Here is a 23779-nt window from a genome sequence, read left to right on the forward strand (position 1 = left end):
AGATAACAGAGGTTTGTTTTTGAGATACTTTTTAAAAAATAAGAGAAACCCAGACCTCAAATACTCATATTTCCTGTGCAGTATGAAATTAAGACAATAACTGTGGTTGTGCTTGGATCAATAAAATGATCCAATTCAGCATTCTATTTTCTGAGTTTGAGTATCCACAGAGAGGTTTACATGTTATGTATGAGAACAATATCAATACCAGATGCCAATGCCCAACTTCTGGGAATCAGGTATACTGCCACTGATCATGGAACTCATATATTACCATGATTGGCTTATCACCCTTACAGTAATATTTTTTCCAGCGACGTGTTAATTAGTGGCTTCTTGCAGCAAGGAATGTCATCACTGATTCTGTATTGTATGAAAAAGTACCTCACTCTGTTGCTTTTGCTTCTCAACCTCTTTGAAAACCTCAGCAGAGCATCTTTGTATTTGAGGCAAGGAGCAAGATAAAAACAAGAGAAGCTGTTGACCTCTTGTAGTCTTGCTTTAGTCTACAGAAATTGTAATATCCAGAAAAAATACCTTATAATTCTTATGCCGCTTCTTTGAAAGTACAGATGAGTGAAATAGGCAGTCTACAGTTGCAAAAGTCTATGTCAGACCTTCTACAGATGTGCATTTTGTACAACTTCCAAGTCCAAAAAGCAAATAGCTCCAGTAACAGTGATGTTTGACCTGAACATGCACCAGGATTTTTTTTATCTTTTTCCTCTCTTTTTTTAAAAAAAGAGCTGACGCAAGTAGGACAAATGGAGGTGTTGGGTTCTCTTCATTGATGATTGGTTTATCTGATACACTCCCATTTGCTTTTAAATCATTGTCTAGCTCTAGAAGGTCTTAAATGAGAAAACTCTGAAAGACAGGTGCCATTTTTAAATTAATAAGTTATATCTTGGTGTGGAAACGAGAGAGAAAGAAAGAAAGAAAGAAAGAAAGAAAGAAAGAAAGAAAGAAAGAAAGAAAGGTATTTTTTGCAAGATTCATTATGCTTTTAAGTAAGGGGATCTTAAAATCAATATGAAATTAACAATTCATATTTAAATACAAAAGGGTTAAAAAATATTCAGTAGCAGATTTCATATGCTTATTTTTTACTGCCAAATGTTCAACAGTTGGAATTGACTTTGTGTGCGTGTGTGTGTGTGTGTAGAAATTCCATACAATCTTTGATTCTAAATTCTGAGATAATTTAGCTATCATTGGCTAGATTCGATTTATGTAGCTAATTATTACATTCATAATTGACAAAAGAAAAGGGGAGGTTTTAATTTTGCTCATCTTATCATGGAGGTCACGGAGCTTTTCATCTTCAAAAACGTTAATGCTTTATTTCCCAGAAGGGAGTGCCTTTGTGGCTCTCAATGAAATCTTGTCTGCAGTGCGATTGGCAAATTAATGCAAGTAATAGCGAGTTAAATTCCCATCAATCTAGAAATTGAAAATGATTAGGTCCAATTCATTTGCTTCTCTGTTTCCTTGTGTTTTCTTCATGGAGCAAAAGACAATATACAGGAGTTTCCTGGGTGGTCTCCCATTCAGTTGCTGATCAGACCAGAACCAGCGTAGTTTCTACAAAATTGCTGTCTTCAGGCAATACCCCAAACCAATGGAATTTAGTTCCATGTAAGTCTATACCTGTAGAAACATGCAAGATTTACAACCTGCAAACATGGATGTTATCAAATCTGTGGCTTGATAAATAGGTATGCTCTTCAGAAAATGGGGCCCAACTCTTCATTGTGTTTAAAGGAATGTAATATTTCTGTGGATGTGGTTTCCATTAGGGCTGGCCCACCCATAAGGCAAAGTGAGGCATCCGACTCAGGTGGCAGGATCCATAGGGCCAGCAGATTTTGCTGCTGCTGCTGCCGCCATAGTAGCAGTGACTGTTCCAGCACTGTAGACTGGGTCTGCCTTCTCTTCTGCAGCACCCCCTCATGCCACCTGTACAGCATCCTCTTGGCAAATAGGAGGCACTGCTGGTCTCCTCCCAACCTTGTTCCCAATGTAGATCTTTATTCCCCACTTGCTCCTGATGTGGCTCTTCACGTACCCCTTCTTCCCTGGTGGGGAGAACACATTTTGCAGTTTTGCCTGGATACCACAGACAGCTTGCAGAACCCATGGCCAGGAGCAGATTTTGGTAATCTTTGGTAATATGGCACCCTGTGAGGCTAAAATTTCATGCCCCCAGTGCATCTTCTCAGTTATGGATCTTTTCAACTTAGCACCCCATTGGCTCGGCTTCCTGTGTAGGGGAACGTCAAGGCTCCAGGAAAGCTATTCCTCCCCTGGTTGTAGCAAGAGCAGAGGAAACAAAGTAGAGTCCTTTTTAATGAGTTTTATTCGATCCTAATAGCGAGAGACAAAAGAACGCAACAAGCCTTAACAATGGCATTGCTCCAAACTGAGCTCCTCCTTCCTAGCAACAGCATCTCCCCTTATGGTGGCCACTTGTGATCAAATGTCTTTGAGTCCTTTGTTCCTGTACAGTGGTACCTCAGGTTAAGAACTTAATTCATTCTGGAGGTCCGTTCTTAACCTGAAAATGTTCTTAACCTGAGGTACCACTTTAGCTAATGGGGCCTCCCGCTGCTGCCACCGCTGCACAATTTCTGTTCTCATCCTGAAGCAAATTTCTTAACCCAAGGTAATATTTCTGGGTTAGCGGAGTTTGTAACCTGAAGCGTCTGTAACCCGAGGTACCACTGAACTCTTAACGAACACCACGTTCTGGGAGAAGGGGGATCAGAAATACAGTGGTACCTTGGGTTACATACGCTTCAGGTTACAGACTCCGCTAACCCAGAAATAGGACCTCGGGTTAAGAACTTTGCTTCAGGATGAGAACAGAAATCGTGCTCCGGCGGTGCGGCAGCAGCAGGAGGCCCCATTAGCTAAAGTGGTGCTTCAGGTTCAGGTTAAGAACAGACCTCCGGAACAAATTAAGTACTTAACCCGAGGTACCACTGTACTCTTCAGTGACAACGTGTCATCTGCCTGCCCTGCCATGGTTCTCCCATTCTTCTAACACTTCCCAACTTTTCTGTTCGTCTCTCTATGAGCTGTGACTTTCCTCAAACCCCTGAAAGCTCTGCTGTATATCAAAGCTGTCTCCCTCTTCTCCTGCAACATCAGGAGAAAGGGGGGTTGGTTTCCACCATTCCTCCTCCTCCATCTTGCCCGCTTGAGTCCAATCCCTGATAGGGAACTGCTTGAATCCAATGCTGCCATGGCTCCAGATAACTCCTAGATTATGCAGTTCCAGCATATGCCTACATTATCCTTCCACCTCCTTTGAAACCAAATGGGAAGCTAGGAAGCTCCTATAACCAAATGGTCTTTCCAAGTATCATTGCTTCGTGTTGACGCCTCTGTGTGCCATTGGCAGAAATATCTGCAGTACTGGGTGAAATATACAGCTCGCATTGATGGTACACAAACATAAATAATGTTATACTCCATTTGAACAGCTTCAGAGTTTGCACGCACCAGCAAGGATTGTGGAGTTGTTAAGGTTTACTCAGGCTTTCCTTGAATCTGTTTACACAGCTAGAGCATCCCAGGCAATTGTACAGCCTGTCCTATTCATGCTTAATGAAATGTAAGTCTCTATTTAATAATGATGACATCTAAGTGAGGATTTTTATGACTGTATCCTTATTGCACTATTCCAGGGGTCAGCAAACTTTTTCAGCAGGGGGCCGATCCACTGTCCCTCAGACTTTGCGGGGGGCCGGACTATATTTAGAGGGGGGGGGATGAACAAATTCCTATGCCCCACAAATAACGCAGAGATGCATTTTAAATAAAAGGACACATTCTACTCATGTAAAAACACACTGATTCCCGGACCGTCTGCGGGCCAGATTTATAAGGCGATTGGGCTGGATCCGGCCCCCGGGCCTTAGTTTGCCTACCCATGCACTATTCTCTAATCAGAAGGAAAGCCCATATAATCAATAGGACTTGCTCCCACGTCAATGAGTATAGGATTACAACCTTAGTCGCATTCTTTGTTCGCCATCTTGGGTCAATCTCAGGTCACCATGTGCCTGCTATGAGTTTTGAACTCTGTCTGATGGCCTTGGTTACACTGTCAGGGTCACCTCTCCTGTGATGGAGAGAGAATAGGCAAGTGACCGTGTTCAAAAGAGGCATTTTACTTTCTTTGAACTCAGTTTAGTTTGATTCTGCAAGCAAATCCAAGATAGAAGCCATTTAAGTGTTTCTCAGTTTGGAATAACACACTATAGGAAACAAGTCCTCCATTTCAATGTTGGACTAAAACAATATTGGCCTGAATCCAGCTTTAATTTTATTCAGCTAGTTGCAGAGACAACCACATATGGGGTGCACAACTTGCATCCACATTGCAGAATGCACCCAGAAAATTCAGTATGCCCCAGATGAGCATTGGGATATGGATCCACATCCAAGCATTGATTTGCAAGTAAATCAGATGTGCACAACAAAGACTGTGCAAGGATCTGCCTTGCTAGATTGTAGTGATCATTTTGTAAACCAGGGCTCAGCTAAATTGGAAAAACAAAAAGAAGACATTATAAATGCCTTATAACATTGTGACACCAGATGGTGCAGTAGAGCTGAAATTGAAACTTCATGAAATGTTCCATTGTGAACTTTAAAACAGTTTTTTTCCAGAGCATTTTAGAGTGTCTTTTAATAGCTATGTAGATGCAGGCCCAAAGCTATAGCAAAAAAGGGGGGGGGAGTTAAATAAATACCAATTGTCTATTATAGATTACCCTAAATCTTTCTCTTGAATAATGTCAGTAAAAAAGAATTTAGCTATTTTTCCTCTGGAAGATTAATAATTTTTGTGGTTACTTGGATTTGGGAACTTTTTAGCTGGTTTTTCTTTATGCTCTTTTAAACTTTCTTTCAGATGGCATTTTACTTTCAAATATGCTTACTGTCCTTTTAAGTTTAGATACAGATTTTGAATATGCATTGGGTCATAATGCAATGTCATTCTGCTGGCCAGAGGACAAAATAGCTTGCCAGAGGACAAAATAACATGGCAAAGACAACATAATTTTGTGTTGCTCTAACTGGAGTTCCTTGTATCTCAGCAATCAATCCTCTGAAATGTTAGCCTAGTTTTCTCTGACCTAATGCCAGATTAGGTGATCACTCTCACACAGGGACTGGAGTGATCAGACAGAAAGCCATATGCAGTTTGCCTGTCTCTGGTAGGAAACTATATCAAACAGCATGGTGTTCTTTGCTTATTGTTTTCTTTAAAAATGATACTGCAGATTTTAAATAACAGGCTTTGCTATCTGCTTTTCAATCTGAAGTCTTTTTTAACTTCTAGCCACTGGGTGGATACTGGGAATATGCTAATGTTCTCTGCACATCAACTCTTCAGTGTTTTCATGCTATAAATAAATATATGACAGGACGTTTGTTGGGAACGGTATGTTTACACTCAACAAAACGGTGACAGTTTTCTCGTTGTCGAGTGACTAATATTCCTTGTTGAAAAAATATGAAATTCTTATTAAACTTGGGGCTAAATAAATTACAACTGCTTGTGTTGCTGAAATTTCTCATAACATTCAGTTCTGCAACATTTTGAATGCCATTTTGAATGCTAAAATATATGGGGGGCTTTCAAGTTTCTGGGACTTAATTTTGCTGGAACACTATATCCAATTAATGTGTTATACTGGCAGATATAGAGTTGAAGTGTTGATAGTTTCTTGGCGAACAACTATGTGATTCTGTTTCCTTGCCTGTGGTTATTCTCAGCAATAACCATGATTGTAAGTAATTGAATATTTCTTAATCCATTGAAAAATGTGCCGTTCAAATATTCTGTAGGAATTAGAGTTTAGCTTGTATCTGTGCATTTGGATCAGGGATGTAAACTGCTATCAATGTCAATTAATTACAAATGCTAATCAAAATGACCATGCCTGTAATAGATAGATAAAGATATAGATATTAAAAAAGAAACAGATGCAGATAAGAATATATTATTTCGTCAAATAGATGATGGAAAGTTTTGTGCAGACATCTTGAGTTGCTGAATTTGTGGGTGGTTTTGATATAGCAGTTTTATTGCAGTTGTGGTGTTGATAAAATGGGGAGGAAGGGAATCAGGTGTAACACCTTGAGCTCATTTGAGGAAAGGTGGGAATGTAAATGATGATGATGATGCCCTTCAGTCAAGTGCTACAATCCTATTTAATACAGGGCTTCACATGAATTCTGAAATACACATGGTGCTGCTGGGCATGTGGGTTCCCCATTCACATCAATGAAAGGAACGACCTGTGCAGGCAAAAATAATGTTTGATCTTGTCTGACTACGTCAGTCGCTACATCAGGGCAGCTATACTGCATCTCTTTCAGATGGATGATGACTTGTGTGACTTATCATTCATATTATTTCCTCTTTTTTGCTCACATGAGTTCTTATTTTTTGTGAGCTTCCTTGACCCAGTTTTTAAAGGAAAGGCTGGCTTAAATAAATAAATGTGGCATATTAATGATAATAATAATGCTGAAGAAAGCACCTTGATTATTAAGATATAATTCTTCCCTACATCGTTTTGAAAATAAACTCTGGATAGAATTTTAATTTACTCAGAATTTTCCTAAAGGGGAAATGTAGTTTAAAAAAAACAAAATGAGCATAAACCCGAGTGATGCTCCCACACATTTTACCTAATTTGAGGAAATTTTTAATGAAGTCTTTGGTTTTCTGTTTATAGAACGGAGTGTTCTGAGAGTCAACATATTGCGAAGGTGGAAGCTTTAAAGCAGAAGGTACAGTTCTGTTGACACTGAAGACGCCTCGGGGTTGTGTGTGTGTACTCGAAATCGCTGACAGCTCAAATGGATCGCATGGAACTGCGAAAAGTCAACACAGACCTTGACGAGGAGAGCAACAGCGGCGACAGCACTGAAGACACCTATACCGATATGGGAGATCCAGAAAAGGCCACTATTAGCAGGTACAATTAATTGCCAGAATGAGAAGGTAAAAAAGGCAAGCCAACCCACTCGGTCGTTACTTGAGGAACACACAGTTCTAAGTGGGTCACACATCACAAAATTTAATGATAATGTACACTGTTCTGCTTAGTATAGTTGCATTTAATGAGTTAAGCAAGGCATCTGTCTACATTTTTGTAGGAATTTGGCATGTCTAGATAGGCTTTCCTAAACAAAACTGCTTCTAGCAGGTGCCAGAAATAGTGCGGTGAAGGCACCTGTCTGGGGTCAATTGGCAGGGAGTTCCAAAGTTGTAGGTGCAGCCATAATAAAAGAATGATTTCATACAAGGGGGAAATGACTATCTTGTGGCACTCGTACCAGTGCCAGTTCTGCATTGCAGTTATTGTAATATCGTTGAGATTTCTAAATATTATTGAAAGATGCTTTGTGGAGAAGCTTTCTCAAAAAGTGGAGTATACATTTATTAAATAAAGGAATACAGGTGTAAAGCCAAAGCCTGAATTTTAAAGTGCAAAGACATTTATTTCTTCTTTCCTTGCTTATTTGTTCATTTGTTTTGTTTTTAGTCACTTTGTTGGTGATGATGCTGAAAGTCAGAAGTTCCTTACCAACGGCTTTCTGGGCAAAAAGAAATTGGAAAATTATACAGATGAATATGTAAGTCCCTTAGTCACAGTTGAGTCGCAGCGGTGTCCTTGCAGATGCACAACATAACTAATGGCACATTTTCCTTGTTCTATTCCAACAGAATCCAGGAGATATTTCATTTGGAATGTCATCGTTTAACCTGAGCAATGCCATCATGGGCAGTGGAATCTTGGGGTTGTCCTATGCCATGGCCAACACTGGAATCATACTTTTTGTGTAGGTATCCACAATGTAGTTTGGGGAGGGATGGTAGAGTCTTAGTTGGAGCTATGATATCCTGAAATAAGAAATTATTATTGTGTGTGTGTGTGTGTGTGTGTGTGTGTGTGTGTGTGTTGGGTTGGGTCTAGACTTAGTCGTGTTCAGAGTAGACCTACTTTTGTTGCAATAATGCAAGGACATTGGGAAAGCATTGCAGAACGACAAATACATCCACCACTAATGTACTGATAGTGGGTCAGGGACGTGGGTGGCGCTGTGGTCTAAACCACTGAGCCTCTTGGGCTTGTCGATCAGAAGGTCGGTGGTTCGAATCCACACGATGGGGTGAGCACCCGTTGCTCTGTCCCAGCTTCTGCCAACCTAGCAGTTTGAAAGCACGCCAGTGCAAGTAGATAAATAGGTACCCTTGCGGCGGGAAGGTAAATGGCGTTTCCATGCGCTCTGGTTTCCATCACAGTTGCACCAGAAGCGGTTCAGTCATGCTGGCCACATGACCTGGAAAGCTGTCTGTGGACAAACGCCGGCTCCCTCGGCCTGAAAGCGAGATGAGCGCCATAACTCCGTAGTCGCCTTTGACTAGACTTAACCGTCATGGGGTCCTTTACCTTACTTTTGACCTACTTTTGTTGCAATAATGCAAGAACATTGGGGAAGCATTGCAGAACCACAAATCACATCCACCACTAATGCACTATTAGAGGGTCAATGACACGTTGCAGAATACAGCTGTCAAGAAACAAGGCAGGGGAGGAGTTTGGAAAGGCACATGCACTGTAGCACAATTCAGTACTGTTATCAATGCTGTGGTCACATTCAAGACTGTGTCTCCCTCACTCAGGATCCCATATCACACTTTGAGACGTGCCTTAGATACTTAATCCAAAAATTTATCTAATGCATTTATTATTGCTCAACTATCCTGCCTATAACTTGGCTATATTAATTTATATTTGTTTAGGCAGTGGGGGGGGGGGGAGTCCATCTCTCTCTCTGTGTTCCATGACATAGCAGCAACGTTGCAATTCCAGCTGGGACAAATATGCCAAAGGAATAAATAACTCACCTAATTTGTATTTGTGGAATTGAAGTGATACTACCCCTACTGTGGAGACTGGAAGAGAATGCTCTCTGTCCATATGGCACTAAATCTGAAACTCTGTGAATAGAAATGTGTCTATAGACGCGCTGCCCCCTAACATCTGACCGTGCCAAATGCTAACTGTGATGGCATGTAGCTGACATACACTATCCATATAGCATATGTTTTGACAGGCAACAGCAGATGCGCCTGAGCAACTTTCAAACTATATAGCTAGACCTATCAGTCTGGGAGACATCTTCTTACAAACCTTTCCAGATCAGCAAATGATTTCATTCCTTAAAACCTGTGTTGTGGAACTTTCAAATTTGGAGAAAGGCTGAATGAAAAGTTTAGATCGTTGTCTTGCATTATTTAAAAAGAAAAGAAGGAACACTTTTGGTGTTCCTCAAAAAAGCAGAGACCTGAGGGAAGCACATTGCTGCATTGGTAAAAGACACAAAATATAAAGCTTTTAAATATACTTGCTCTATTCAGCAATCTGTGGGTCAAACTGCATGCTATGTTAAATATATTTTAGCATTTAATATGCCATAGTTTTAAGCATCTTTTATTCTGTGTTGGATTTAGACTAGATAAGATATATAAAAAACTCTTAGAATACACTGAGGAATGTTGTCTTTGTAGGCCTTTGGACCTTATAGTCAATGTCCTTCAAAATGAAAGTTCTTTCCCCTTTACTGAACTTAAAATACCACACCTGAATTGATGTCTCTACAAAGGAATGGATAACTTATCTGTGTAGTTCATTTTATCCTTGCTCATGGATTTATAACTTCTGTTTTTCCTCACAGAATCCTGCTGCTCAGTGTAGCCATAATGTCTCTCTATTCGGTTCACCTGTTGCTGAAGACATCCAAGGAAGGAGGTATGCCATTTATTATCTCGGTGGTGGGCGAGTCATTTGAGGAGACCACATCCCAACCAGGCAGGTTTGGCACACTAAAGACAGAAATAGCAAAGAACAATGACCCAGATCTCCTCAGGAACAATGACAGTGTTGAATGAATGAATTTTATTATTACGGTCACAGACCAGTTCCAGCTCACTTACAATATCAGGAAAATCATAAAACACAACAGGAATACATTGAATTGCAGTTGGGTATAACAGAGACAATTCAGATATAGTGGCAGTTAAAAATATATATTAAATCTTGATCACTAAAATATAACCTAAAATTGTCATTTAAAACCTTAATCATTTTGGTAATACAGTTTGTTCCCTAAGTTTTATGGCAGTCGCACCGAATTTGGCCACCCTTAGCGTGATCTCTAGATCCTTGTCCTCTACCAGTAGTTTTAGACATTGAAGTTCAGACCCATTTGGAGATTTTTTTATAACAGGAGTGATAAATGCCGAGTGTATATCCCTGTAGAAACGGCAGCGTAACAAGACATGCAATGACAGTGTTATCGCAAGCCCATATTATGGCAGCCAGCTTTTATGTCCCACTGCCTGACTGGACATGGAAGCAGCCAATACCCTATCAGTCAGTGAGGCACAGCCCACCAGTGGGACCTCTGATTGGCCCATTTGATTTTCACTTTTTGGAGGCCAGTCCCGCCCTTTGGCCCAGCCGGCCAGGAAAATTCCCAAATGGCCAGCCAAAACTCATGTGCTCCGGCTGCCAGGTATGGTGGCTGAATGTGAGGGGCCACAATTGCTGCCCACCCAGGAAAGGAGTAAGTGGCCATTATGGGCACAAACCAGAATTAAGCAGTCTTAATGTCCATTGATGGGGGGGGGGGGAGAAACAGTCACATACTTAGACAATGGACATGGAAATAGCTTTCCAGTGACTGCACCTTAGCCCCACTATTATACATGGTTACCCTCTGAATTTGCTTCCTTCAGAGGGTTGTGCAAAACCCAATCAATGAAAAGATATTTGAAGTAAAATATTTTCTTTCCTGTTGCTCCTAGGTTCACTAATATACGAAAAATTAGGCGAAAAGGCATTTGGATGGCCTGGAAAAATGAGTGCTTTTGTTTCTCTTACGATGCAGAACATTGGAGGTGAGTGGGAAATGTCTTTTTAATGAGAGGGTTTAAAATGACAGTAATTTTCTTATAATAAAGAAATGGGGGGGGGGGGTGTCTGCTGTTGGTGCCACAGCAGCCCTTAGTGCTGCACCATAGAAATAAACTCTTAATTATGGTGCCCAATACAGTAATTACCATACAATGACATTTCTGAAAGCTATTTTTACACTCATGTTAATGCCCTATAGAGAGAGGCCAGTGCATGGCATTCATGATCTACTTAAAAGCCTAAATGCAATATACACTGTAGGACACTTTCCTCTGTTATATTTGGCAGCCAAGCTTGTATGCTTCCTAATTTTGATCCTTCATAGCTTACATTGGGCTGGGGAACCCTTTTTCTCCAAAGGGCCGCATTTCTTCATGGTGAACTTTCCAAATGCCAGTGGCGTTGGAGCCCAAAGCCAAAGTGGGTGTGACTCTTCCCTTTGGCCTGATTCTAACCTCATTAATCCTGTACAATACTTAAAGCATAAGCAGAGCAGTGAAATGAAATTACAGGAACCCAAAATATAATGGGAAGTACTTTATGTGCTGTGCGTTGCTAGCTTATCATTGTATAGTAGTACCTCAGGTTACAGACACTTCAGGTTACAGACTGCGCTAACCCAGAAATATTACCTCAGGTTAAGAACTTTGCTTCAGGATGAGAACAGAAATCGCACAATGGCGGTGCTGCGGCAGCGGGAGGCCCCATTAGCTAAAGTAGTACCTCAGTTTAAGAACAGTTTCAGGCTAAGAACCCGGACCTCCAGAACGAGTTAAGTTCGTAACCCAAGGTATCACTCGTAACATCACAAAATGTACTTCAGTTTTCTCAGGGAATCAGAGCCCAGTGGCATAGTGCGGTGGCCTGGGGGGGCAGGCACATTTTTTTTGAGGGGGCACCAGGCACCCCCACAGCAGGATCCCTCATCGGAGCCTGAATCGGTCCAACACCACCAGCCACAGCAGAGAAAGGAGAGTTGCCACAACACTGCTGCTCATTATCCTTATCTGCGCTGCGGCACGCTGCCACCGGCAGCTCTACTCCCAAGTAAGGCTTGACCCGGGGGTGCAGCGGGCTCCTTTTGTGCCCTGTCCCCTTGTGGGGGTGCCCCACATGCCTGCCCTGGGTGGAGCTAGCCTCCACTCTGCCTCTGTCAGAGCCAACCGATAATATCCTTTGGAAGAGCCGAGTTCAGAGTAGTTGCGGGTGCTTCAGTGTTAAGAAACAAGGCACTGCAGTTTTATCCTAACAAAGCAACAATTAGAATGAAATACAGTTCCCTGTTTTTGAGTGCGATGGGAAGGTTCGGTTTAATGAAGTTTTCTGACTCCTCCTTTTGCCCAAGCATGGAAGGGAGGGATGTGACAGCCCATGCAGGCTGTGATTGATTGTTAGGTCTGAACCAAGCCATACGAAAGCATCCTTAATGACAGAGAATAACAATGTCAAAATGAGCTGTAACTGTTCTGCTCAAAGGGTAAGAAAGCATTTGGGCTTCTGGTTGTCACACATAGGAATGTAAGGGCCATTGAAACGGGTGGGGAATCCCAGCACCACTATTACAATGACGATGAGAGACTTCAGAAGCAAGGGAGGATGTTCCAGAGTTTAAAACTCATAATTTTCTGAATGAATGATTTCCCCATGTAAGCTGACATGAACAGCATTTCTGTTTAACTGAAAATTTAATGATCTGAATGTTTTGGATACCGTTTTTCAGACCTTGTCATCATACTCTATTCATCCTTTCTCGTTTCAGCAATGTCAAGCTACCTCTTCATTATTAAGTACGAACTTCCAGAAGTACTCAGAGCATTTCTAGGGCTTGAAGAGAATTCTGGGTATGGGCTTGGTTACATTTCTTTAATTCAGCGAAGTCTCCTTATAACCTCAACAGATTTGATTGATACATGGGTATTCTGTCTTCTCATTCTAGGGAATGGTATCTAAATGGGAACTACCTTGTGATATTTGTGAGCATTGGTGTGATTCTTCCACTTTCACTTCTGAAGAATTTAGGTAAACCAATCAACTACCGTATTAAAATACGTCTATAATGACTTACCTCTATCAAACTCTTAGAGTTGGTCATCTAATTTCACCTGTGGTTTAACTGTGCATTCACTTTGTTGTTTTTGTAGGGTATCTCGGTTATACAAGTGGATTTTCACTTACCTGCATGGTATTCTTCGTAAGTGTGGTAAGTAATTATAGGAAATGGTGTAGCAACATTTGCAGAACAATGTGTGTATGTGTAATATATGTGTGAGTGGTAACAGTGTGCTTATGGAGTGTGGACTGTGGCTCCAGCCAGGGGTGCTGTCAGAGACATATCACATTCAGGGCACAGGGGCAAATTGGTGCAAATTTGTTACGCCTGCTGATTGAAATGTATAGATGCAAATTTAGGATTCTGAGCAAATTGAAGATAACTGGGGTCTCACCTGTAAACAAAGTTTTTTCACACACAAAAAAGGTTTAAAAGAAGGGGAAGAGGGAGGAGATCTGGGACCTCAGAACAAAAAAAAAACAAGACTAAGTCTACACCATAACTGTTGCAACATAAGTTTGAGCCTGTGGTTTAGGAAGTGTGCTGAGTAGCCCAGAGTGATAAAAACGAGAGAAGATCACGGCGTGGCCTGGCCGTGTTGTGAATGAGTTTAGAGAAGAAGCAGAGCAGGGTAACTCAACCACAAGAGGCAGAGCTGCAACAGTAGTCTCACCTCAGCAGTGTAGTTAGTTGTAGCTTACTTGGGGTGAGGGTAAGGGTTGAGGTGATAGCAAGTTGAGCGCTGCATAGCACACTGGTGTCAGCACTGGATTGCAGCCAGTGTGCCATACTGCAGTGACCTCACCCCTTGTGAATGGCAGTGATGATGATGCTGGAATGCTATCGTTGCAGCTCAGCCTCGCTGGGCAAGCAGCTCCTGGGATTAACCATGCTTCCAAGCTGCAAAGCAGACCTGTTAAGACATCTCAGGCAGTAGACCAAATAAGCATAGGAACCATTCAAATTCAAATCAATGTCCTCTTCCATTTACCTGTCTGCTTTCATCATCATACATACACACACACACACACACATCTTTATGATGCACACCCCTTTAGGAAACATCAACCAAAAAAAAAAAACCATTTCTTGTGAAAATTTGACAGCTGCATGCTTCAGAATGTTTTCATCTCACTCTCAGTTGAGTTTCTGTGGAGTAAGCAGGATAAGTATTGTAGCCATCTGCTGTCCAAAAGGACACTGCGCACTGTAATATATGCAAAATGCCCATGAACAAGATGAATAAGCTTTGCTACAGAATCAAGGCTGTCGACCTGCAAGCCCTGCCCCCAAATGAAATCCTTAAAGCTCCCCATATTTTTTTGTTGCTGCTGCTGGAGAACAAAAAAATATCCCCTGGGGATTTTGGTGCACATGGCACAGAGTGTGGGGACTAGAGTGGCCCTTCAGAATGCTCTATGCTTTTTAGTGTGCGGAGCAGACCTTTGGAATGCTTCTCTGGGACCCGAGCTCTGTGGTTTCTCCTTACAGTTCTGTTGTGCCATGAATTGATCCCCACTTTAGTGACTGCAGGGAATGAATCACAGACAGCACAAGCAGGAAAACAGAAACATCGCCCAATTAGATATAACTTTGTTAGAGAACAATAGCAATGTCTTGCAAAGGCATTCAACGTTTCAACTTATTATTTGCCATATTCAGTCTCTTTATATATATGTATATTTGTAATCTTACTTTAGGTCATCTACAAGAAATCCCAAATACCGTGCCCTCTCCCAGTCTTGGGCAGCGGTGCTGGCAATTGGTCCTACAACAGCACCACAGCTCCATTGCATGTCGTGATGCTACCCAACGATTCTGCCAATTCCGAAGTAAACTTTATGTTGGACAGCACCTACAAGCAGTATTCCAGTTTTGAAGAAGCCAAAGATAAGATGCACCAAAGTGGAGTAGAATATGAAGCCCATGGAGAGGACGATGAGAAGTGTACCCCCAAATATTTTGTCTTTAACTCACGGGTAAGGCTCTCTTACGATTTTGCTTCACATAGAACTGCCTGCCTGCCGTTGCCCCTTGACTGACAGAATTTTATTGCACAGAGTCATTCTGGGAGTTGCAGATTGCCCCAGTCATTATGCCAGTTTGAAGCATTTACTGGGCTCCTCTTGAAGACCAAAGACCCCCTGGGTGTCTATCTAGATTGAGATTATTTGTCTCCTTTTAATAAATACTGATTGGGACCTGCTGGTTAAGGCAGATGGGATGTCCAGCAACATCTAGAGGGTGCAACATTGGCTACCCTCAAGTCAGCAGTACACAGGGGATGGTGGTGGCCAGTGGCTATGCCATCTCTTTGCTGCGTTTATGATTCCCCAAATTTATACGCAAGATATCCTTTTGATAAGCCATTGCATAGCGTTCCTTCATTCGGTCCCCCTACTCAGGGCTTCCATCTTGTCTAGACCTTTACCTGGAACAGCTGCAGTATAAAGCCAGTCACTTTGCTCAGTAAACTGGTCCAGTGAGATGTGGAAAAAACTAACCAGCAACTGGGATCCTTGTTTTTTGTTTTAGACTGCCTATACAATACCAATCCTGGCCTTCGCGTTTGTGTGCCACCCTGAAGTACTACCCATATACAGTGAACTGAAAAAGTAAGATGGCTTCTCATCAATATACTCTACTTAAAACAGGCTCATTAATGAAACCTTCCCCCCTCCTTTTCTAATTTTAGTTAAAAATATATTAATTGATTTCCTACTAATGAATTATTTTCCTCTATTAATTATCCTCATATATTTATTGCTTTTGCTATTATCTTTCTATTTTTATAACCTTTAGTTCAGGGATGAAGAATCCCTGGCCCAAGGGCCAAATTAATTCTGCCAGGGGCTCAGTTTCCCCCAGTCATGTCACTAAGACATTTGTTGGTGGTGGTTGGTGTATGGACTACAACTCCCATCATCCTGACCTTTGGCCATGCTGGCTGGAGCTGATGGGAGATGGAGTCCCACAGTTCCCCGCTCCTTCAATAAGAGGAATTGCTATAAAGGGAATTGCGGTATACACAAATACTTGAGCTGGTTAGTCTTTTCAAGAAAGTAATGGCTTCTTCATTCATTACATGCATTTTTAATTTAATTTATTTCATTTTCCCATTCAGTCGATCACGAAAACGTATGCAAAGCGTTGCCAATGTCTCCATCACTGGGATGCTCGCCATGTACCTCCTTGCTGCTCTGTTTGGCTACCTGACTTTCTACGGTGAGTCAAAACTCTCTCAGTAATTGAGATGGGCGCAATTGCGGGCCGGAGTTCCTGCGCACATGCTGAGATTCAACATTGGAAATCCCAGGGACTGCTTCCCAGGCAGCAAAGGAAGCCTCTGACTCCACCCACTTTTGCCTAATCAGCGAATCACGAGTGGGCATGGGCCACCAGGGAGCGGGGTCAGCCTGCCCCTCCAGTACGACACATAGGCCCGTGGCTTGCCCTGCAGCTTTAGAGCAAGTTAGGCAACAAAAACAACTGCTAGTGTTTAACATGGTTAAGCGTTATTACTGATATGGGCCTCCCAAAGCTAAATAATTGTCTGGTCTGTCAATTATAACTTCTCAAATTGCAATCACGTGTGTCCGTGTGTCCGTATATGTCTATGGCCCTGAGTGGACATGAGATTGCCTGAGAAAGCTGACTTTCTTCATTTCCTTTTTGCAGGCGAAGTGGAGGATGAGCTTCTTCATACCTATACCAAAGTGTACACTTTTGACACCCTGCTTTTGATGGTTCGCCTCGCTGTACTTGTGGCTGTGACCCTGACTGTGCCCATAGTCCTCTTCCCTGTAAGTCAAGAGACTGTTATTAAATGATCTTTGAGCAGCCCATACCAGAGGACCTTTTACAGACTGGATATTGAACTGTTGCCATGTAGCTGCTTTTCCATGTTATGGGGGGTCTTTTGATCAGACCAGTCACGACCCTGGTTGAGTTTTTCGGGGGGGAAATGAAACTCAAAGTTGTTGACACTATTTTCTTGGAAATTCAGGGTGTATGGCCACCCTATTTCTAGTCTGGACTTGTGATTTATCCCTTTTGCCCCCTAAACATAACATGTTATGAAAGTAATACCCATCTGTCAAAGCCACTAAAATCAAGTGTTAATAATTATTCACAAACTGGGAGAGAGATACACAAAAAAACCACCCCAATTACATTAAGAAGAAATGCACCCGGTGTTTGTTTTTCCTTTTTACGTGGATTTAGCCACTTTACACTTACCCACACAAACCTCTTTTTGAAAGAGCTTATTAGAAAATTTGAGGCATCCTCAACTGCCTGGTAGTAGCAAATCCTATCTCTTCTTAGGCATTTAAGGGGAAATGGCAGAGGTGCAAGGAAAAGCCTCAGTGCCACTTTTGCTGTAGCTGTTGGTGACTTTGGGCTATGTATTTGTTGCTGTTGCTGTTCCCAAAGTAATAAGCGCACATGTGCTTTCTCCAGGGAGGTGACTAAGTATGAAAGCAGAGGCACATTCAAGTCAACTTGAATTGTTGACGGATCCCCAACAACGTGTGTTAGAGCCTCTCAGCTTGCACACTACAACAGCTATCAGCTCCCCTGAGTTTCTCAAGTTACAGTTACACAATGTCCTTAAAGGAATATTGCACTGCAAGGCTGAAGGCTTCATTTTGTCTCATGCTCATAGGGTCCAGATAAGCTATGTAATCTCCCCCTACCCTCCCCCCCCCAAATTCAGAGAGTAATAATATATTTCCCCATGGATCCAAATGGCATAATGCCTCTGTAAGCCTTACATTGTGAAGGTCATTCTGAAGTGCCAGAATCACTCCAAAAAAAAGCTCCAGATAGTGTGGAGAAGTGGGAGGTGTAACAAGATGTGGTGTGGGATTTAGTCTTTCATACACCCATTCATCCCTCTTCCAGAACACCATCCCATTCTCTTCTTTGGTTTTCCCTTCTCCACTAGATATTCAGATTTTCTGTAACTACAGAGCACATTTGATTCTCACTGGGCTATTCTGCTTTGGGTGTATGTGGGATTCTCCCCCCCCTTTTTTTTTTTAGAATCCCCCCTAAAAGTTTCTTAACTCCTTCAAACCTTGAAGTTCCCCTGAGCAGAATACTACCTTCCTTCCGCACTTGGGTGGTGCATTTTTGGCTATATAAGAGTTTGTTTACTCCCAAACATTGGTACTAAAGGGAATGTTTATGGACAGGGTCAGATTAAGACCTCTAGAGGCCCCAGATACTGAAAAGATTATGGTGCCTTCCCCCATGTCCTTCAAAATAAAAAACAAGCCTAAACCATAAAATACGGTTTTCTTCTTCCAAAATGTCACAAAACTTACATGTATGCTGAAATTGCAAAATTCTGGAGAAGTTCCTCAGCAAAGCATGTCTCCTTCCCTACACAACAGGGAAAGTGAATCAAGTTTATCCTGACACATTGTTGTTCTCCGAGGGCCTTTTTTAGGCGGCATAAATAATATAAAGAGACAGAAAAATGGGGGAAGTATGTGTAGCAGAGGACAAGGAAGTCTAACAAACTTCTGATTTTTCCGATGATGACTACTTTTGAAATATCAATTGTCAAATTCTTTTTTTAAAAAAAACAAAAACATTTTTGGATGCTTTCCTGGTAATTGGGTAATGCAGCATGGCTCTGAATTGACCCTGATCTGCTAGCCGTTTTTGCTGTCCTGTTGCACTTAGAGATTTTTGCTTCTTCAGCTATGCGAAGGACTTGGAGTGTAACCCTATCCGCAGTTGCCAAGTGGGGCTGCCTTGACCTTTTACCTAGTTATTATCTCTGCAAGTACAAAAGCTGTAGGAAAGCTGTTCAGGTTTGGGTAGTTTGCAAGGTCAGGGCCAAACAAAACTGACATATCTCTGTCATTTATAGATTGAATGATCGAGTGTACAAGTACTTACATTGCACTTTATTTTTCACTGAAAGCAAAAGCGTCTGCTTTTTTTATAACCTACAATAATTTTGAGAATGAGGAAAAAAATCCCCCATGTACTTAACCGTTACTGAGCTGAGAGGTTCAAAGGACTTTTGCATGTTGCATTTCTTTTTTACTAAAAAAATAAATAAATAAGAAAGTAAACGTGTGCTATTTTCTTCTAGTAGCAGAAACATCTTTTCCTCAAAGTATTTATCTCCCATTTACATACTTTTTATCAATATTTTGAATTCTGCTGCAAAGTACACACATTAGTCATAAAACTATATTAGCATTGTTGGTTTGTTTTATTTATGAAAAAGATTTATATACTGCTGTAGCATTATAAATATCACAGTGGTTTACCACAATATGAAAAGATAAAACCAAATAATAAAATGAAAAGTTAAAAACAAGTTAAAAGCAAAAAGAAATTAAAAATAAACATTGATAGACCATTGTGGGAGATGTACTCTTAACTGCCTGCGTAAGCCTGGTGGAATAGAAACATTTTCAGCACTAAAAGGGAATGCTTATAAAGATGAAGAGAAAGACAGGATGCTTTTTTCTTTTTCTTTCTTTTTTGCTGCAAAATTACCCAGCATCAGTTCTAAATTTAAGAAGATAAAATATGCTGGTTAACATTTTCTTTTCCTTTTTCTTTAACAGATCCGTACTTCGGTTACTGCACTCTTGTTTCCCGGAAGGCCTTTCAGTTGGATAAGACACTTTTTGATTGCTGCAGCAATCCTCGCCTTCAACAACGTCTTAGTTATTTTTGTCCCTAGCATTAGAGACATCTTTGGATTCATAGGTATGCTTTGGAACAAAATCCTTACTTATCTTACTATGCCTCCGGGGGAAACAAATCATGTATGTCAAAACACCTGTACTGTAGAATTCAGTGCAGTAGGAGCAAAGATGGCCATACCATTGGACAGAGTGGGGCAGCTGCCTCAGGCCACACAGACCCTGGGTTTGGGGGGTGGGGGCAATGCTGACAACCTCCAGGCCGTTCCTTCTCAGTGCTTAGGCCATCCCCCTCAGATGAAAGACAGAGCTGTGTGTGCCACGTGGCATTCTTCACAACCCCATAACTAACACACACACCAAAATCAGGCTGTTGGCAACCAATAAAACGCTCCTTTTTGGAGGGTGAACACCACACTCTGAAATCAGTTACCAGGTCTGATATGACAGATTTCAGGAAACCAGCCCTTTCAAACATAACCTTTCGCTTCAGGCATGCCTTTTAGAACTAAAGCTTGCCTTCCAATACACAATTACTTGGAGGTGAGTCATATTGAACTTAAAGGTAAAGGCGAGATGAGCGCTGCAACCTCATAGTTGCCTTTGACTGGACTAACCATCCAGGGGTCATTTACCTTCCCTACCATATGGAACTTATGCTTACGTCTTAATAGACAGGCATAGGATCGAACTATTATATATAGTTTAATGCTGCAATTTTGTACACACTTACCTGTCAGTAGGTCCCAGTAAACTCAGGCCCCATCTGCACTATACATTTAAAGCAGTTGTTGTTGGCCTCTGCCTTTCTGGCCAGCATCCCAAGATATGTAATGAAGGCGCCAGGTGAGCTTCCCTGAAGAGAGCATTCCAGGGAGCTACCACAGAAAAGACTCGTTCTTGTGTTGCCATCCACTGGGCCTCTCATAGAGGTGGCCCATGAAGAAGGACCTCAGATGATGATCGCAGGGTCCGGGTCAGTTCATATGGAGACAGGTGGTCCTCTGTGGCTGCTGTCTCTTACTAAACATTAACCATTTATTTGTGTCTTCTGCGTCAGGTGCCTCTGCTGCCACAATGCTGATCTTTATTCTTCCTGCTGCTTTTTATCTCCGGATTGTCAAGAAAGAACCTTTCAGGTCCCCTCAGAAGATCGGGGTAAGTAGATTGGAAGCAATCAGCGCCGCAGTTCAGTATTGCCAAATCATAAACCCTTTCCCCCACTAATATGGGATTTTCTTTTCTTTTTTCCTTCTCAATTACAGGCTCTGGTTTTCCTGATTGTTGGTGTGATCTTTATGATTGGAAGCATGACACTAATTGTCCTGGACTGGATTTACAACTCTCCAGGTTCCAAGCAGCATTAATCTGGAAGAAAAATAGAAAATATTTGTTTTTTCTTTCGTGTTGGAAATGATTGAATGCTATCATCCAAAACAAGAGGGAAAAAGACTTTTGACACATAGAAGGGGACATTGCTTCTAGTCAATAACTGCAAAATTCCAAAGACTTTTACTAGTAATGCCACTAGGAGGATCCTATGGAATATTCAAGTGCCCTTTAATAAGGGATTGTTATTTATGCATTAAAGCCTGTGCCAAACTTTTCTGGACCAGGATAGAATAAAAAATGTGTATATAGTCCTTGAAACAGACTGTTACTGCTATTGTTGTTTTGATAACCACAGTTTCTAGAATACGGAGACAATGTAGTAGCTCAGAAGTTACCCTAGTGCCTTGTAAAATTGTCTGTGGGTATGGTTTATTACAGAATATGTTGCACCCTATTTCAAGATAGAGGCTGGAATATTTGGGAGTTGTTCAAAAGCTAAGACCATCAACATCTCAAAACTGAGTGTGTGTATATATGTATGTATAGTTTGTATGCATGTACATAGACACAGAAGGGAAGAGAAAATAAAAGCAACAATTGTGTTGAATGGTTATTCATAAAGTTAACAAGTACGGTCAAGTTGTGAGCACCAACCCTTTGTAAGTATTTTACTTATCAAGCAATAAATTATATGGACAGGTGATCACAGAAGTGCTCTGTGTTGAAGGTGCACAAGTATGGTCAGTTCTTGGCCATCATAACTTTCAGCAATCTCCTTTTCCTGTTACAAAAACTGGCTGCCATTGCTTTTGGTGGGGCGTAACTGTCCCAGCTCTCTCAGCAAGTGGCAGTTACTGTCAATTACAATCAACAACTAGCCACACCAATAAGATTGTGTCTTGCCCTAGGGGACCTTCAAAGCTTCTCCAATTGGCAGTGATGCCGCCATTGTGAGCATTATATGAAGTCTCTATGCTCTTGTCAGGTATTCCTGGTGGCCATTGGAGGATGAGTGGAACCCTTAACAAGATGACAACAATCTCATAGCAAGCGCATCTTATCTTTGTCACTGTAGCTCACTTACTTGTTAGAGGGAGGCTGGTTCTGGTAGGATCCCTGTTGTGAGCAAAATATTATGCCTATGCCAGCCGGAAACCTGATCCTGCAATTATAATTCTGTTTTGAAGACCTTCTAAGACAAGCTGGATCTCTGTTTTCATTTTGTCTGGGAGACATGAACAGGAGAGGACTACCACACTCAGGTCCTGTTTGTGGCTTCCCGGAGGCATCTAGTTGGCCTCTGTATAAACAGAATCCTAGACTAGATGGGTTTTTGGTCTGATCTACCAGAGCTCCACTGAAGTTCTTAAGTCTTCCACTATAACTCAGATGGGTGTAAGGAGATCGCAAGGAATGTGAAAAGCACACTTACCAGTATTGTTAAATGCATTTTTGTCTGATAAATGGTCAGTGCAGGAAACAGTGATCATTGCTATATATGTACTATATAAATATTTATGTATATAATATTATTCGCTATTGAATGTTGCTGTACGATACAATGTTTTGATTTTTATATATCTTATTTGTGTAGTTGTTTTCACAGTCACAACCTTTATACCATTTTGAAAGCAGGGGAGGGAGATTTTTTTCCGGAGGGGCTCACTTTACATCTCAGTGTTTGGAATTTATCTATGGAAGTCCAAAAGATTACCCAAGTAGAATAAGGCAGTCAAATGTTACCAAAATGGATTATTACAATAAAGTTCAAGAATTCAGGGTTATGACCTGCTTTTGTCAATCTGTTGTTCAACATTTTATTTTCAGAACAGACCAACCACGCTTGCAATTTAGGATTCAACACTACTTGCTGGGAATGGGATTTGTTTCCCAAGTATATAGTGTTGCAAATTGTGGCATTGCACTAAAGAGAAACATAAAAGCCCCAGCTTGAACTGCTTTGCCAGTGCAAAAGCACATTATTAGGTGTACAGTGGACGCTCGGGTTGCAAACATCCATGCAGGAAGCACGTTCGCAACCTGCAGCGCCACGTCTGCGCACGTGTGGGTTGCGATTCGGCACTTCTGCACATGCACAAAGGGCAATTTAGTGTTTCTGCACATGTGCAGGTGCTGAAACCCGGAAGTAACACGTTCCAGTACTTCTGGGTTCGGCGCGGTGCACAACCCGAAAACACGCAACCTAAAGCGTCTGTAACCTGAGGTATGACTGTATTTGAGTGGTAGACAATGAAGTTTTACTCAGAGTAGGCCCACTGAATCAATGAAGTTAGGTTCATTTAATTTCAATGGGTCTCTGTTCAATGGGTAAAACTTAGTTGAATACTGTCATCGATATGGCTGAGAAACCAATAGATGGCTGTGGACTTTCCTCTCCATGAGCAGGATGGGAGGATGGCTGGTCAAAACCTTCCTAGTGCAGCAGTGGGAAGCTCTATCAGAATTGCTTTTCTATTAATGGTGCTCTGTGGGTAGTAGAGCTGGAAATGGAACATAGTGGGGTAGATGAAAGAGTCCTTGGATCTGCAGGATCCAAAGGCCACTCATTCTCCCAACCCCTTCCCATCCTCAAAAGAGCAAAGAAAAAAAAACCCTACACCATTCAATGGAGGGAGAGACACAAAATAAGTGCCCTTAAATACTACTTCCTGCGAATCACAAGTGGGGAGGAGTGCCGTCACTCTGCT

The 23779-nt window shown here is 41.6% G+C and overlaps 1 protein-coding gene across 5 annotated transcripts in view; it reads left to right on the top strand.

Moving 5' to 3' along the window:
- SLC38A4 (solute carrier family 38 member 4) overlaps window positions 1-22855 on the top strand; it is a 34414-nt gene extending 11559 nt beyond the window's left edge. For 2 of the 5 annotated variants that reach the window (XM_081022353.1, XM_081022354.1), the window contains exons 2-16: window positions 6762-7004; window positions 7575-7665; window positions 7757-7872; window positions 9772-9845; window positions 10904-10996; window positions 12772-12853; window positions 12949-13031; window positions 13154-13212; window positions 14763-15041; window positions 15598-15677; window positions 16187-16287; window positions 16741-16865; window positions 19659-19803; window positions 20800-20897; window positions 21005-22855. In XM_081022353.1, the coding sequence (XP_080878479.1) occupies window positions 6886-7004; window positions 7575-7665; window positions 7757-7872; window positions 9772-9845; window positions 10904-10996; window positions 12772-12853; window positions 12949-13031; window positions 13154-13212; window positions 14763-15041; window positions 15598-15677; window positions 16187-16287; window positions 16741-16865; window positions 19659-19803; window positions 20800-20897; window positions 21005-21106 (1647 nt within the window). In that variant the 5' untranslated portion in view covers window positions 6762-6885 and the 3' untranslated portion in view covers window positions 21107-22855. Of the gene's footprint in view, window positions 1-884; window positions 980-1494; window positions 1639-5073; window positions 5232-6761; window positions 7005-7574; window positions 7666-7756; window positions 7873-9771; window positions 9846-10903; window positions 10997-12771; window positions 12854-12948; window positions 13032-13153; window positions 13213-14762; window positions 15042-15597; window positions 15678-16186; window positions 16288-16740; window positions 16866-19658; window positions 19804-20799; window positions 20898-21004 lie in introns of those variants that run through there. The other 3 variants (XM_081022355.1, XM_081022352.1, XM_081022351.1) reach the window with 3 other exon arrangements.
- Window positions 22856-23779: the final 924 nt, after the last annotated feature.

The sequence above is a fragment of the Podarcis pityusensis genome, assembly GCF_964106645.2.
Source record: "Podarcis pityusensis genome assembly, chromosome: 10".
In the NCBI taxonomy this organism is placed as follows: domain Eukaryota; kingdom Metazoa; phylum Chordata; class Lepidosauria; order Squamata; family Lacertidae; genus Podarcis; species Podarcis pityusensis.